Source organism: Lontra canadensis, unplaced genomic scaffold (assembly GCF_010015895.1).
Source record: "Lontra canadensis isolate GAN:19392208 unplaced genomic scaffold, GSC_riverotter_1.0 scaffold28, whole genome shotgun sequence".
NCBI classification, from domain to species: Eukaryota; Metazoa; Chordata; class Mammalia; order Carnivora; family Mustelidae; genus Lontra; species Lontra canadensis.
This window is the reverse complement of record NW_022631022.1, coordinates 1,248,587-1,261,082: the sequence shown is the minus strand read 5'-3', so window position 1 is coordinate 1,261,082 and position 12,496 is coordinate 1,248,587. Positions and strand designations below refer to the sequence as shown.

Below are 12,496 nucleotides of genomic sequence, written 5' to 3'. Positions count from 1 at the left end.
AATAATGGAGTACCTTGGCTTAGTGGATAGAATTTGGTTTGGGAGATGGACTTAACAGCATTTCAGTATATTCTGCTAAGAACCAAAAAATTACTTTTATAAGCAGATAAGTTTGGGAGCTACTGTGTATTATATCTCCCTCTTAGAAAGTTACAGTGCATGTTACCCTAGCTCTGGGATGTTCTATATTAAGGTAATTGAATTTTTTGAATCAGAATGTCTTAAATTTATTCCACTGCAGAGCCTTTTTTTTCTCCCTAAAACATGCGTAAGCAAATGATTGGCAATATTATGAAGACAACTGTAGGCTGATAGTCATGATTATTGAAACTCTATGTTGACAGAATTATTTATTTCAATTTATTTAAATATGCTTATTCATCATGTGGAATATCTAGCTCTAGTAGTTTTTGTTGTTGTTAAGATTAGCAACCTTTTAGATTAGCTATTGAATAAAAATATTGAGGTCATCCTTAATAAAGGAAGTTAAACTTGTTCTTTATTGTTTAGGTTTTGTTTATCAGAAACCAGTTGTCCACAAGAAGATCACTTCCCACCCAATCTTTGTGTGAAAGTGAATACAAAACCTTGCAGCCTTCCGGTAAGTTCTAAAAGCTGTTTTTTAAATGCATTGCCAACATAGCTATCAAATAAGTAATGACAGCTGCTGTTAATCATAGTTTTTCATTAAGTAAACATCTTCATTTTGAATGTATATTCATGGAACTGTGTAAAACACTTGTAACAACCATGTATAATTAACAGCTGTAACGTTAGCTATGGAGACTAAGTCTAAGACTTAGAGCTGAGTGTGGTAGTTTTAGTTTTATACTGGATTTTGAGAGATAAGAAAAACCTCAGAGGTACTCATGTGAATCAGAAGCCTGTGGTAGAATAGGGGAAGAATGCTGTGTCTTAGAGAATCAGAGTGCAGGCTGTTATTGGTCACCTTTAAAATGTTCCTTATATACTTGCCCAAGCTCTTTATGAATTCATCCTGATTCTTTTTTTTTTTTTTTTTTTAAAGATTTTATTTATTTATTTGACAGACAGAGATCACAAGTAGGCAGAGAGGCAGGCAGAGAGAGAGGAGGAAGCAGGCTCCCTGCTGAGCAGAGAGCCCGATGCGGGGCTCGATCCCAGGACCCTGGGATCATGACCTGAGCCGAAAGCAGAGGCTTTAACCCACTGAGCCACCCAGGCGCCCCATAATTCATCCTGATTCTTAAGTTGAAGAGATTTGTAACTTTTATTTGCCAGTATTAGTCGCAGGCTTACTATAATGAGACTGTAGGGGTGTTCAGAGAAATAATCCTGTAAATGTTTGCTTCTCTAATTTTTAATGAAAATATTCATATTCTAGTATGTAGTTTGTGGGGGTTTTTTGTTTGTTTTAGTAATGGAAGTTGAAATGATTATGGAAATAATAAGCGGAAATAAATGATATTTCATCCTTAGGGTTATCTTCCACCTACAAAAAATGGTGTGGAACCAAAGCGACCCAGCCGACCAATCAATATCACCTCACTTGTCCGATTGTCCACAACAGTACCAAACACCATTGTTGTTTCTTGGACTGCAGAAATTGGAAGAGTAAGTAAATTTTATTTCTACTAGATGTTAGTATCATAAGGAAGGGTTAATCTCCATGGCTACCTGAGCTTATATGTAAATGATACTGTAAAACGAGTTGCAAAAGGACTTATTTCTGTCTCATAATGAATTTTCAACATGTTCCCATTTTTAAAAAATGGGATCATGCGGTATTCATTGTTTTATAACCTCATCCTTTCACTCAGCAGTTTATCATGAACGTCTTTTTATGGTATTACGTGTTCATCTGCATGATTTCTAACGGCTAGGTCTTTTTCCAGTATGAATATGCCATAGTTTAGTCTGTTCCCTGTTGTTGAGCAATTAGCTGATTTATTGATTGATTGATTCATTGCTATTTCAAAGACCATCCTAATAGCTATAGCTTTGCATACATACATCATAATTTCCTTAAATTCCCAGAAGTGAAATTCCTGAGTCAAAGAGCATGCAGAATTTAAAGAAATGTTGCGTTACCAGAAGATGTACACATTTATTCTCTGACTTTCAGTGTTTGTGTGCCCATTGACCCGTACCCTCTCAATACTTTCATCTTCTTTAAAATCTTTACCAAGTTTGGTAGGTAAATAAAGGCACCATGTTGCTTTGATTGTGCTTCTTTTATTACTGAGATTATGAACATATTTTGTCTATTGTGATTTTAGAAGTATATCCATAATTTATTTCTCTGTTGCTGTTTTTTATATTCTTATTTATGAGTTCTTTATATATTAAGATTTAACCTCTTTCACAGATTGCAAATATTTGTTTCCAGTTGTTTGCCTTTTACTTTTATTTATGTAGTTATTTAATATTTAGAGGACTTAAATTTTTATAGAGCCAGTTTTAACCAGGTTTTTTTTTTTTTGTAGTCTTTCATTCTCAGTCCCCGTCAACCTTAAGTCTGTCTGCCCTTCCCAAGCTTACATAAATATTTGTTTATATTTTCTTCTAGACTTTTGAGGTTTTTTTATTTTGCCTTTAAATAATCCATCGCAAGTTCTGTGTGGTATGTAATGAAAATTTACTTTTCGTTTTTTCAGTAGCCAGTTGGTCTCATGCCATTAACTAAATAAATGCTGATTCAGAAGCTCCCATTACTATATATTTGATTTTTATTTATCCTGTGTGCATTTCTGAATTTTTTTTATATGGGTTTCTTAGTCTTGCATTCTTTTTCTGGGACAATTTCAGAGTGTTTTTGATTATTTCAGTTTTATCATGTAAGCTCATTTCTGTTCATTAATTCATTTGAATTTCATTGAATGCTTATTGTATGCCATGCGCTGTACTAAAAACTGACAGTACCATAGCAAGAAAAGAAAGTCCGTATTCTTTCAGAGCCTGAGATCTGGGGCCAGGTGGTCACACACAAAAAGGTGAACATACGTACTAGAAGGGCTGTGAAGGATAGGTGTGCAGTGATTTAGAATATTTTAAAAGCTACTTTGAATTAGGGAGAGGTCAGGTGGGGCTTCCCTGAGGAAGTAGTGACTGAGCCAAGAGTTAAGAGGAGGATAGAAGGAAGCAGTTTCAGAGGAAGGTTCAGAGGACACAACCTGCACAAAAACCCAGTGGCAGGGGTGAGCCTGGTTCTTTTCAGGAAACTGAGAGGGAGCCATTGGGCTTAGAGCAGAGAGTGGAGAAGAGCCGTGTACAGAACGAAGCCACAGAGTAAGAAAGGTCCAAGCCATGCGGGGCCTGTGAGGTGCTGCTGCTAATGTTAAGGATAGTTTCTCTCTCTTTTTTAAAGATTATTTATTTATTTGAGAAAGCTCATGCTAGGGAGAGAGCACACATATGTGCCCACACGTGTGTGCCCCACCCAGGGGGGAGACAGAGGGAGAGGGAGAAGCAGACTCCCGAGGATCAGGGAGCCCGATGTGGGGCTGGATCCCAGGACCCTGGGATCATAACTGGAGCTGGAGGCAGATGCTTAACCGACTGAGCCCCCCAGGTGCCCCAAGGATAGTCTCTTTTTAAGTGAGAATATTACAGTAGTATATTTCTTTTTATAAAACATCGTTCTTCAGAGTGGTAAGCAGTTTGAATGGAGGCCAGAATCCTGCAGGAGCAAGCTTTTGCTAAAGTATTAGTGGAAGAGAGCGAGTATTAGCCTAGAGCAGTGGCAGTCGGGCTGGAGAGAAGTCGTGGGTCAGTAGGACTGAGTGAGAAATCACAAGTAGGGGCCGAGAGAACCCGGAGATGTCAAGGATGATTCTTGGGTTTCTGACTGGAATGAGAAGGTAAATGATAATATTACCAAGATAGAAGAAACACTAAAAAAGGATTGAGTGTAGGCATGTTTTTTGTCTTTGTTTTGGAGGAAGGAGTGTTAGAAAACTAGATGGAGAAAATCATGAGTTCAGTTTTGACTTTGAGATGCCTGAGAGACATTCTAACTAGGCAATTAATAGTAGACTCAGAGGGTAAGTTTGGGCAAGAGAAAAAAATGTGAGCTGAGGGTGAGGGAGGCCGTGAGGAGAGCAGAAGAGTAATTACAGAGAGGGAGCTGCATATCCCTGTATTGCTCCGCCAGATCTTTCTGGGAATTGGAACAAAATTGCTTTAAATTAGTATATTAAATTAAGGAGGATTAATTTATTTACAGTATTTAATATTTCCATTCCAGGAGCTGTATATGTTTCTCCACTTATCCAGAGCCCCTTTTATGTTCCTCTGTCATTTATTAGTTTTTTTCCTTATAAATCTTCCATGTTTTTTATTAATTCCTGTGTTGTTTATTGTTATAATTGCTATTTCAAGTAATCTTTTTTCTATAATATTTTCTGTTATATTTTGAAAAGATGTATCATTATACAAATAATTATAATCTTAGTACTTACATCATAATTTGTTTTTGTTCTGTTGTGCTGGCTAGAACCTTCAGGACAATGTTAAATAATGGGAGTGTTAGTGGACATGCCCAGCTTGTTTCTTATGAAAATGAGAATACCACTAGTACAAGTATTGATGTAATTAATTTTTCACAGAATTTAATTACATCAACAGTATACTCCTCTATTGCTCTTTACTGGATATCATTGTGAGACATGGATTTTGAATTTTATCAGAATCCTTTTTGACATCTATCAAGATTATATTTTTTCCTTTGCCTAATTAATAGGTTATGATTAGGTTTTTGAAATCTTTTTAAATGTTTTACTTCTAGTGTACCTTGGGGTTTGCCTTTTTGTCTCCCTTTTTGAAGAGAGTATTGAAAAATGTTTTTAGTTTTGTATTGGTTTTTTTGACTGTGTGTGAAACTTATAGCCTACCAGGAAGTTTACAATAAACTATGAAAGAAGTCTCAAACTGTGGCAGAGGATGGTAATGTGGTGCTGACATATAGCATTAAAGGAGAGAGGAAAGCCTTTCAAATCTCAGAAGGAAGATAGTATGTTCAGTGATTTGAAGGTGATCTGTTAGGTTAGATATTTGTATAGATCCCAGTCTACAAGTTGGAGACCTTTTTGAAGTAAAGCATTGAAAGAAAATTGTTCTTTACCAAAGCCCAGGAGATAATTTATTAGATTGTTTTTCTGTCACTACTTTTAATTCAACTTGTAAGGATACTCTGTTAGTTTGTGGAGGATTTCTTACTGTTTTGGGGATTAACTTGCATTTTTTAGTTCCACTGAGAAATGTTAAAAATACATCTGCAAAGGAAATAGAAGAGTTAGTGTGTTAACTAAAGCTAAGGTGGTAATCATGTTACAGTATCTAAGTCTGTCAAATGAATATGTTATACACCATAAACATACACAATGTTATATGTCAATTATGTCTTTTTAAAACTGAGATCTAAAATAATAAAAATAATAAATTATATAAAAATAATTATATAAAAATAATGTGTGTGTGTGTTTAAAGAAGAGCCAGTATAGGAAGGAAATAAGTGAATTATATTGTAACTTCTTATCCTACCTCAGGGTGATCATTGCATTTAGCGTCTATTAAACTTTCATTGTTTATAGAAGAGTTATTTAGATACTGGTGTAAAGGACACTTCTTGAGAGATTATATCTTACTATGGAGAAGATGTCCTGTGAACTTGATAGACAGTTTTGAAGACTTGAGAAGGCATTTGACAAAAACATCAGTGTAATATAATATTTATGAGTAGTTGGAATTAAGCAGTACTTTGAAGGGTTAGCAGAAACATTATATTATCTACTTAGAAGAGATAGCATGCCACTGGGAAGGTTGGTGTTTTATTGCTGCTAAATCTCTTTCAGGTGATATAAAATTGAATTCCATATTATCAGTAAAGTGGTATTTGTTAATACCTGACATTCTTTTTGCTGCTGCTACTTCTTTTTTTAATTTGGTTACATGTTTCAACTAGAGTGAACATACCTTTTCACTGAACTTGTGGTTGTGGTTTCTACTTGATCTCTCCTTAAAAAATTATAAAAAGCCTGAGGGGAGTTTCTAGTATTGAAGATTCAAGCTGTCAGTACATAATTTCACAGTGTTAATTAGCATTTCTCCAGTTTCTGTCATATTTGAAACATTAATCAAATAAATAATAAAGGTGAATACATTTTTTTCCCCCAGAGGAAGCCTTTTAGTTTTATTTTAGATTGGTGTGTTGTATGCTCTAAAATTTAGGCAATTTTACAGTTCCTTGTAAATTAGCTTTTTTGACACTTCATTTTTTTCTCCAGAAAATACGTAACATATGAACATGGATAGATTTCTGAACTCTAAATGAAAATTTGGTCTTGCAGAGGATACTGTAGGATATTTTCTCTTGTTGTTAAAAGAGGAGAATGTATTTTTGAAAAGTCTGGAATTTGGTTAGGAGGGTCAAAGCCAACAGGGTGTGTTATAACAAGAACTGTTGAGAACTCTGCTAGCCTTGGTCACGAAGTCCACTGTTCTGACAGCCCTATTCTTTCCTCCTGGGTTCTTGTGCCAGCTCTGTCACCAAGCAGATGCACGACTGATCATGAGCACATGACGTATCTTTTTGTTCCTCCTTTTCATGAACCACTACTTAGAAAAATACTTATCCTGTCTCCTCTAGGCCTTCTGCGAGGTTTAAATTAAGTAGATAGTATATGTTAAGAGTGCTTCAGAAATTATATGTAGCTGTAATCTAGAAGGTGGCAGTAAGTATTTTTTCCTTTTACTTCTTTCTAAATCTCTTGATCTTCCTCTTGATCCCAACACCAAATAGAAAGTGGCCCTTCTTACTGAGATCTCTCTCCTACCGTTAATAAGCCTCAGCCCTCTTTTCTTCTTATCCAGTCACTCCACTTTGGCTTTATTGATTAATGTTTTCTTTGTTCCCTTCTCCTGCTACCATCTCCTCTGCTAATCCTTTGTCGGTAATGGATATTCATCTCTTCATTTGCCAAACCAGCGGCTTCTCTTTGAAAATCTTAAATATTCCCTCTGTTTGTGATAATGGCCCATGTAAGGTCTTTTTGAAACTAGTTAGAAGTAAAAAGAAAGATTCGATGGTATGGATTAGGAAGCCAATCTAATTTGTAATTTTTAAATAGCTACTATTTTAGATCTGTTACCTACTAAATATGGTTTATGGTGATTTTTTGACGTCTTACTGGCCTTGGTTTATATTTTAGTTTTAACAGTGTTTTTTTTATATAGGTGCTTCAAATTGATTAGCTTCAAGCATAAGTAGTCAGGTAATATAGAAGCATGACAGACCTGACTTTAATGGTTGAAAGTTGCAAAATTCTTTTACTTCTCTACACTTCCCTTTCCTTGTCCATAAAAGTAGGTTTATGACCACCTCAGGAGCTTTTTGGTTAGGACTAAATTCTTGTTCATGAAAACACCTGATAGTGCCTGGCCACACACAGTAGGTGTTTTAACAAGTGTTAGTTTTCTTTCCCTGTCATTGTGGGATTAAAATAGATGTACTGTTTACTTATATATGTTGTTTTTCTGCATCTTTTTTTTTTTTTCCAGAACTATTCCATGGCAGTATATCTTGTAAAACAGTTGTCCTCAACAGTACTTCTTCAGAGGTTACGAGCAAAGGGAATAAGGAATCCGGATCATTCTAGAGCTTTAAGTACGTATAATAAACTTATTTCATTTATGCAGCTGAACTATTTTGGTAAAGGTTAGAGTAGTATATTTTCAACGAAAGAAATTTTTTTTACTAGACCTTGTCATAGGGGATACAAAACACTGAAAACTTGTTTTCTGAATAAAGTAAATCAAAGCTTAGAGGTGGTTTTAGTATCTTTGTTATGACCTATATTTTATAGTTTCTATTTTACTAACCTTAAAGGTAACTTTGGTAAGCCAAGAAATGAATATGGAAGAATATTTTATGAAAACATCACAAAATAAATGTTTATGGAATTCTAGGAGACAGGAAGGAAACCTTGGCATGTATTTCATGAGAATTATTTTATATTTAAGGTTTATCCAGGAAGAATGTACATGAGTATGTGATGACTGTATCCCTGAATTAATAAAGTAGAAAGATAGTGGGATGGTAAAAATAATAACAAAGCAGTTTCTGTTCATCAGTTATGTAAGCCTTGGACAAGTCACTGTCTTCTCTGAGTTTCAGGTTCCTCATATGTAACAAGAGGTTGTTACTACGTGACTTCTAAAGTTCCTCCAAAGTCTGGGCTCATAGTTATGAATAACTAGATGGTTCATAGTGTTGCGTAGAATTTGAGACGCAGAAAGGTCTGCAGATTAACCATTCTGGCCTCAGTTCTTGGGGATGAAGGCCAGAGGTTAGCAGCCTTTCTCAGGAGGAGAACTAAGTTTTTCTGTTGTTCTCTTCTTTGTGAGAGAGAGATTGTGGATGGATTCATGGATGGTGCCGGACACAGGGAAACCAAACTTTTACAGGCAAGGATTAGATAGCTCCTCTTTAAGGATTCTTGATGTGAGTTGATTAATGAAACCCACTCTCAGTTTTGTAGTTAGGCACACTCTGGTGAAAAGAACTAAAGTAGTAAGGCCAGCTTTCTTCTCACTTTCCTCTGTGGCATAGCTTTTATCTTATTATGCTAACCTGTTTCTGTGCCAGAGTAAAAGATCCCACCACCTCTGACTAGCAGTATACCCTCAATAGTTCATTGGAGGACTTTTCTGCATTAAAAGAACCCTTTTTAAAATGCAAATAATCCTGAGTCAAGAGGAGTACACTTTTGGCTAATGTCTGTGTAGACATTCCTCAGAAGACTGTGGGGAGCTAGAATGACAGCACTGGTTTGGGGTCTAGGGGAGAGGAAGCACCAGTGGGCAGGGACAAAGAAGAAAAGGGACAGACATCTGCTTTGAAGGTGAGTGCAAGAGAAGGAATTTTTTTTCCATACTTGCTGAAGTCTGTCCCTGGTCATTCACTGGAGAATCTTTATATTTGCCATATAGCTATAGAATCTCATCTAGTCAAAGAGTTACGGAATTATGTGAGCTTGTGTAGAAAAAGTAATACCAAGAAATAAGGCGGATGAGAATGTTATATTTAATAATAATAGTAGTAGTAAGGCAAACCGTTTTTCCTCAAGCTGTTCACTCTTCTTCATTTGTAGTTGTAGCACCATCTGGAGGGAGAGTAGGAAGGTGAGCCTAATATTATTTTATTTTCTGGAAGGAACCACTGTTAGTCACTATTCAGCAGCAGAAACTTCTTAATTCAAAGGCTGTATATTTCATCTCTGATACAGTGTTGGAAGTGAAGAGTAGTAGCAGAGTGGGTGGGATTTTTGTGGCAGTTTATATCTTATCTTACTTATTGGCCTGGAGAACCAATAAAACATTAATTTGGATCCTACTAGTAAGACATTCACTGTAATTGATTAAAGAACAGATTGTTTGCCTTTATACTATCTATAAAGAAATAACTTTCTGAGTAAATTAAGTGTGTAATTAAAAGATTGTATAAAACAACTTGACAGAAGAAAACGTTGACAGGTTTTTCCAGATATTTTTGAAAAATAAGTTTGCCTAAAAGTATATTTACTGTAAGACCTTCTTAATCTTATTAGTAAATTTTGCTGGCAGAGTTGTATTCATCAAATCATGCACTATTATGTTCTTGAAAGAATAAACAGTAATATTTAAACTTTTTTAAAAGTTTATTTATTTATTAATAAACTTTTATTAAAGTTTATTTAAATTTAAACAGTAATAAATAAACTTTTCACAGAGACATCTGCTCTGATTCTTTGGATTTAGTAGATTTTTGTCTTGTGATTTCTGCCTTTTTGTAGAGTTTGTCCCCTCTATCGCAAAGGCAGGCCTTCACAAATTTTTGGTCATGTTCCTGTCTCCTCTCCTTCTTTCCTACAGCAGTCACTTTAAACCCTGACCATAGTTTACTCAAACACTACTCCCCCTCTCTCACCGTGCTACCCCTGCAAGAAAATTAGGGCTACAAGATGGGAATTCTCTCAAATGCCCATTTCTTCCTTAATCCTAGTGCCACCATAACTGCTTTTCACCTTATCTACACTTGCACCTATCCTTACTTACTCTCTTCAGTCTCAGGAGGAAATGTCCCTTTTTCTGCTCAGAGTTAATCTTTTATTCATTTATTCTTCTCATTCAAGAAATTATATTAAGAGTCTACAGTGTTCCAGGCACAGGAGAATATAGCATTAAACAAGACACACACCGTCTCTGCATCCCTTAGAAGTTTGCAGTCTTGTGGGAAAGACAGAATTAAGTGATTGAATGAGTCATTAATGAATTACAGTTGTGACATGTGCCTTAAAGAAGAAAGACAGGGAATTCTGGAGGTAACAACAGAAGAACATAGTCCTCTCTGGTGCTGTGAATTTTAAGACAAGATTAGAAGGGTGAGGAGGAGTTAAGCCCCAAGATGAGAGGGGAATATGCCATGAGACAGGTCAGTGGAGCTAGAGAAGAGAGAACAAAGGAGAACGATGGCCAGAGAGATAGCCATGGGGTGAGTTCACATAGGTAAATGGTAGATACAGGTAGATACAGTTCATAAAGGTAGATAATAGAAAACCCTGAAAAGATTTTTAAGCAGAGTGACATGATCAGATTTGGGCAATCAGAAGGTTGCTCTGCCAACTGAATTGAAGAGAGGCTGGCCTGATACAATGAGTCCAGTTAGGAACCTGTTGTCCAGGAAAGAGGTGATGGTGTCTTGAACAGACGTAATGGTGATGGTCATAGAGGTTGATGGCTTGAGAACTGGTGAAGGGTAGCAGTGGTGGCGGATTACATGTGGGGAGTGAAGGAAAAGGAAAAGTCAAGGAGCAGTTACATGATAGTGCCATTTGCCGAAATGGAAAACAGTTTGGAAAAGATTGAGATACAGAGGAAAGATCAGACTGTATGTTCACACTAGTATTTGAGATGTCTGAGACATCCAGGTGGAGATGCTCAAAAGCAGTGTTTTAAGACCTCGCTCATTTATCTGCTGTCTGTCCCTCTATAAAACTCTTCCTGTTAGCCTTCCCTATCAGGTCTTTTTCATCCTTTAAAAAATATAAAAACAAGCTATTCTCTACTCTAGATAGAGCTCTGTGCCCCTCCTGTTGTCCTCATCCTACTTTCTTCAAAGAGCGGTCTACACTTGCTGTCTACCTCCTCACTGCAACCCATTGTGCTCTTTTAACTCCAATCTTTCCACTGATGTCACTACTGACATTCTGATTGCCAAATTTAAACTTTCTTTCCAGTTTTCATCTTAGATATTTTTGCTTCATTTCCTACCAACCACTTTCTCCTTGAAAGTCTTCTCTATTTCTTCTCAATTAGCTGCCTTCAGTGGATTCTCTTGAGGGAAGCATCCTAAATGTTTGTTTTCCCTGAGGTGTCATCCTTGGTCCACTTTTCTGCATACTTTACCTAGGGATAATCACATCTAGTCTTATGGTTTAAATTAGCATGAACTCTCCCAAACACCTTCATCCCAGACTTTCCCCTGAACTTCAAATATAGATATGTATAGCTAGCTAACTGCCTTAACTGGAACATTCCACTGGTTCCTCAGATTCAATTATTTAAAACCAAACTCAACGAATCCTATCAAACTTCTACCCTAAATATTTCTCATCCATCTTCTCTCTCTCTACCATTGCTGCCCTCATTTAAGTGCTCATATTCTGCCTTTATTTAAAAAACCTATTCTAAAATAATATATCCCTCTTCATTCTTGTCCCCTCTTCATATCTCTCTCATCGTAGCAACCTAAGTGATTAATGCAGATCTAATCTTACTATTTCCTTGCAATTCCATAGCTTCTTAACATCGGTGAAGTAGAAACACCCAACTTTGTTAGCATGACAGATGCAGCTTTCCCTGAAGCGGCACCTGCTTACTACTTCCCAGGGTCATCTGTATTTACCCTTCTTCTTAAATCCCATAAATACTAAATTATTTTATGTACTGCTCTGCTAGTGTTGCTCTCTGTGCCTCTGAACTTCCCTCTTCTTTGCCTGACTCCAGTTATCCTTCCGGTTTCACTTTTTCCAGGAGGCATCTCAGCACCCCGGAAGTGGGTGAGTTGACTTTCAGCTAGCTCCCTGAACACATTTGCATTAGAGCACATTACACTGCGGATGATCCCACTGAGCATCTTTACTCTCCACTGGACTCTGAGTTCCTCTGGGCAGGAATTTAATCTTATTTATCTTTGAATTCCTAGCGCATGGTTCCTGGTGCATAGTAGATTTCTGTTAAGGTAAACTGATTAAAAGAGATGTAGAACAAAAATCTGGCATCTGTGCCTCTGTTTCCTTGCCTATAAAATGAAGTATTGGCCTTAATGTGTTCAGGTGTTTACAGCCTTAAAGTTCTAAAAGGATGACTATAAAATAATCTGATATTAAGGAATGATGGAAATTATTAGAAATATTAGGAAAAAAAAAGTAAACCACAAGAAATAGATCTGTGATTATGGAAATATCATCCCTTTGCACTG

General features: G+C 36.4%; 1 protein-coding gene across 3 annotated transcripts in view; it reads left to right on the top strand.

The window, feature by feature from the left end:
• PIAS1 (protein inhibitor of activated STAT 1) overlaps positions 1–12,496 on the top strand; it is a 116,993-nt gene that overhangs the window by 78,420 nt on the left and 26,077 nt on the right. For all 3 annotated transcript variants that reach the window (XM_032864611.1, XM_032864612.1, XM_032864613.1), the window contains exons 5-7: positions 511–601; positions 1,459–1,593; positions 7,537–7,642. In XM_032864611.1, the coding sequence (XP_032720502.1) occupies positions 511–601; positions 1,459–1,593; positions 7,537–7,642 (332 nt within the window). The remainder of the gene's footprint in view (positions 1–510; positions 602–1,458; positions 1,594–7,536; positions 7,643–12,496) is intronic.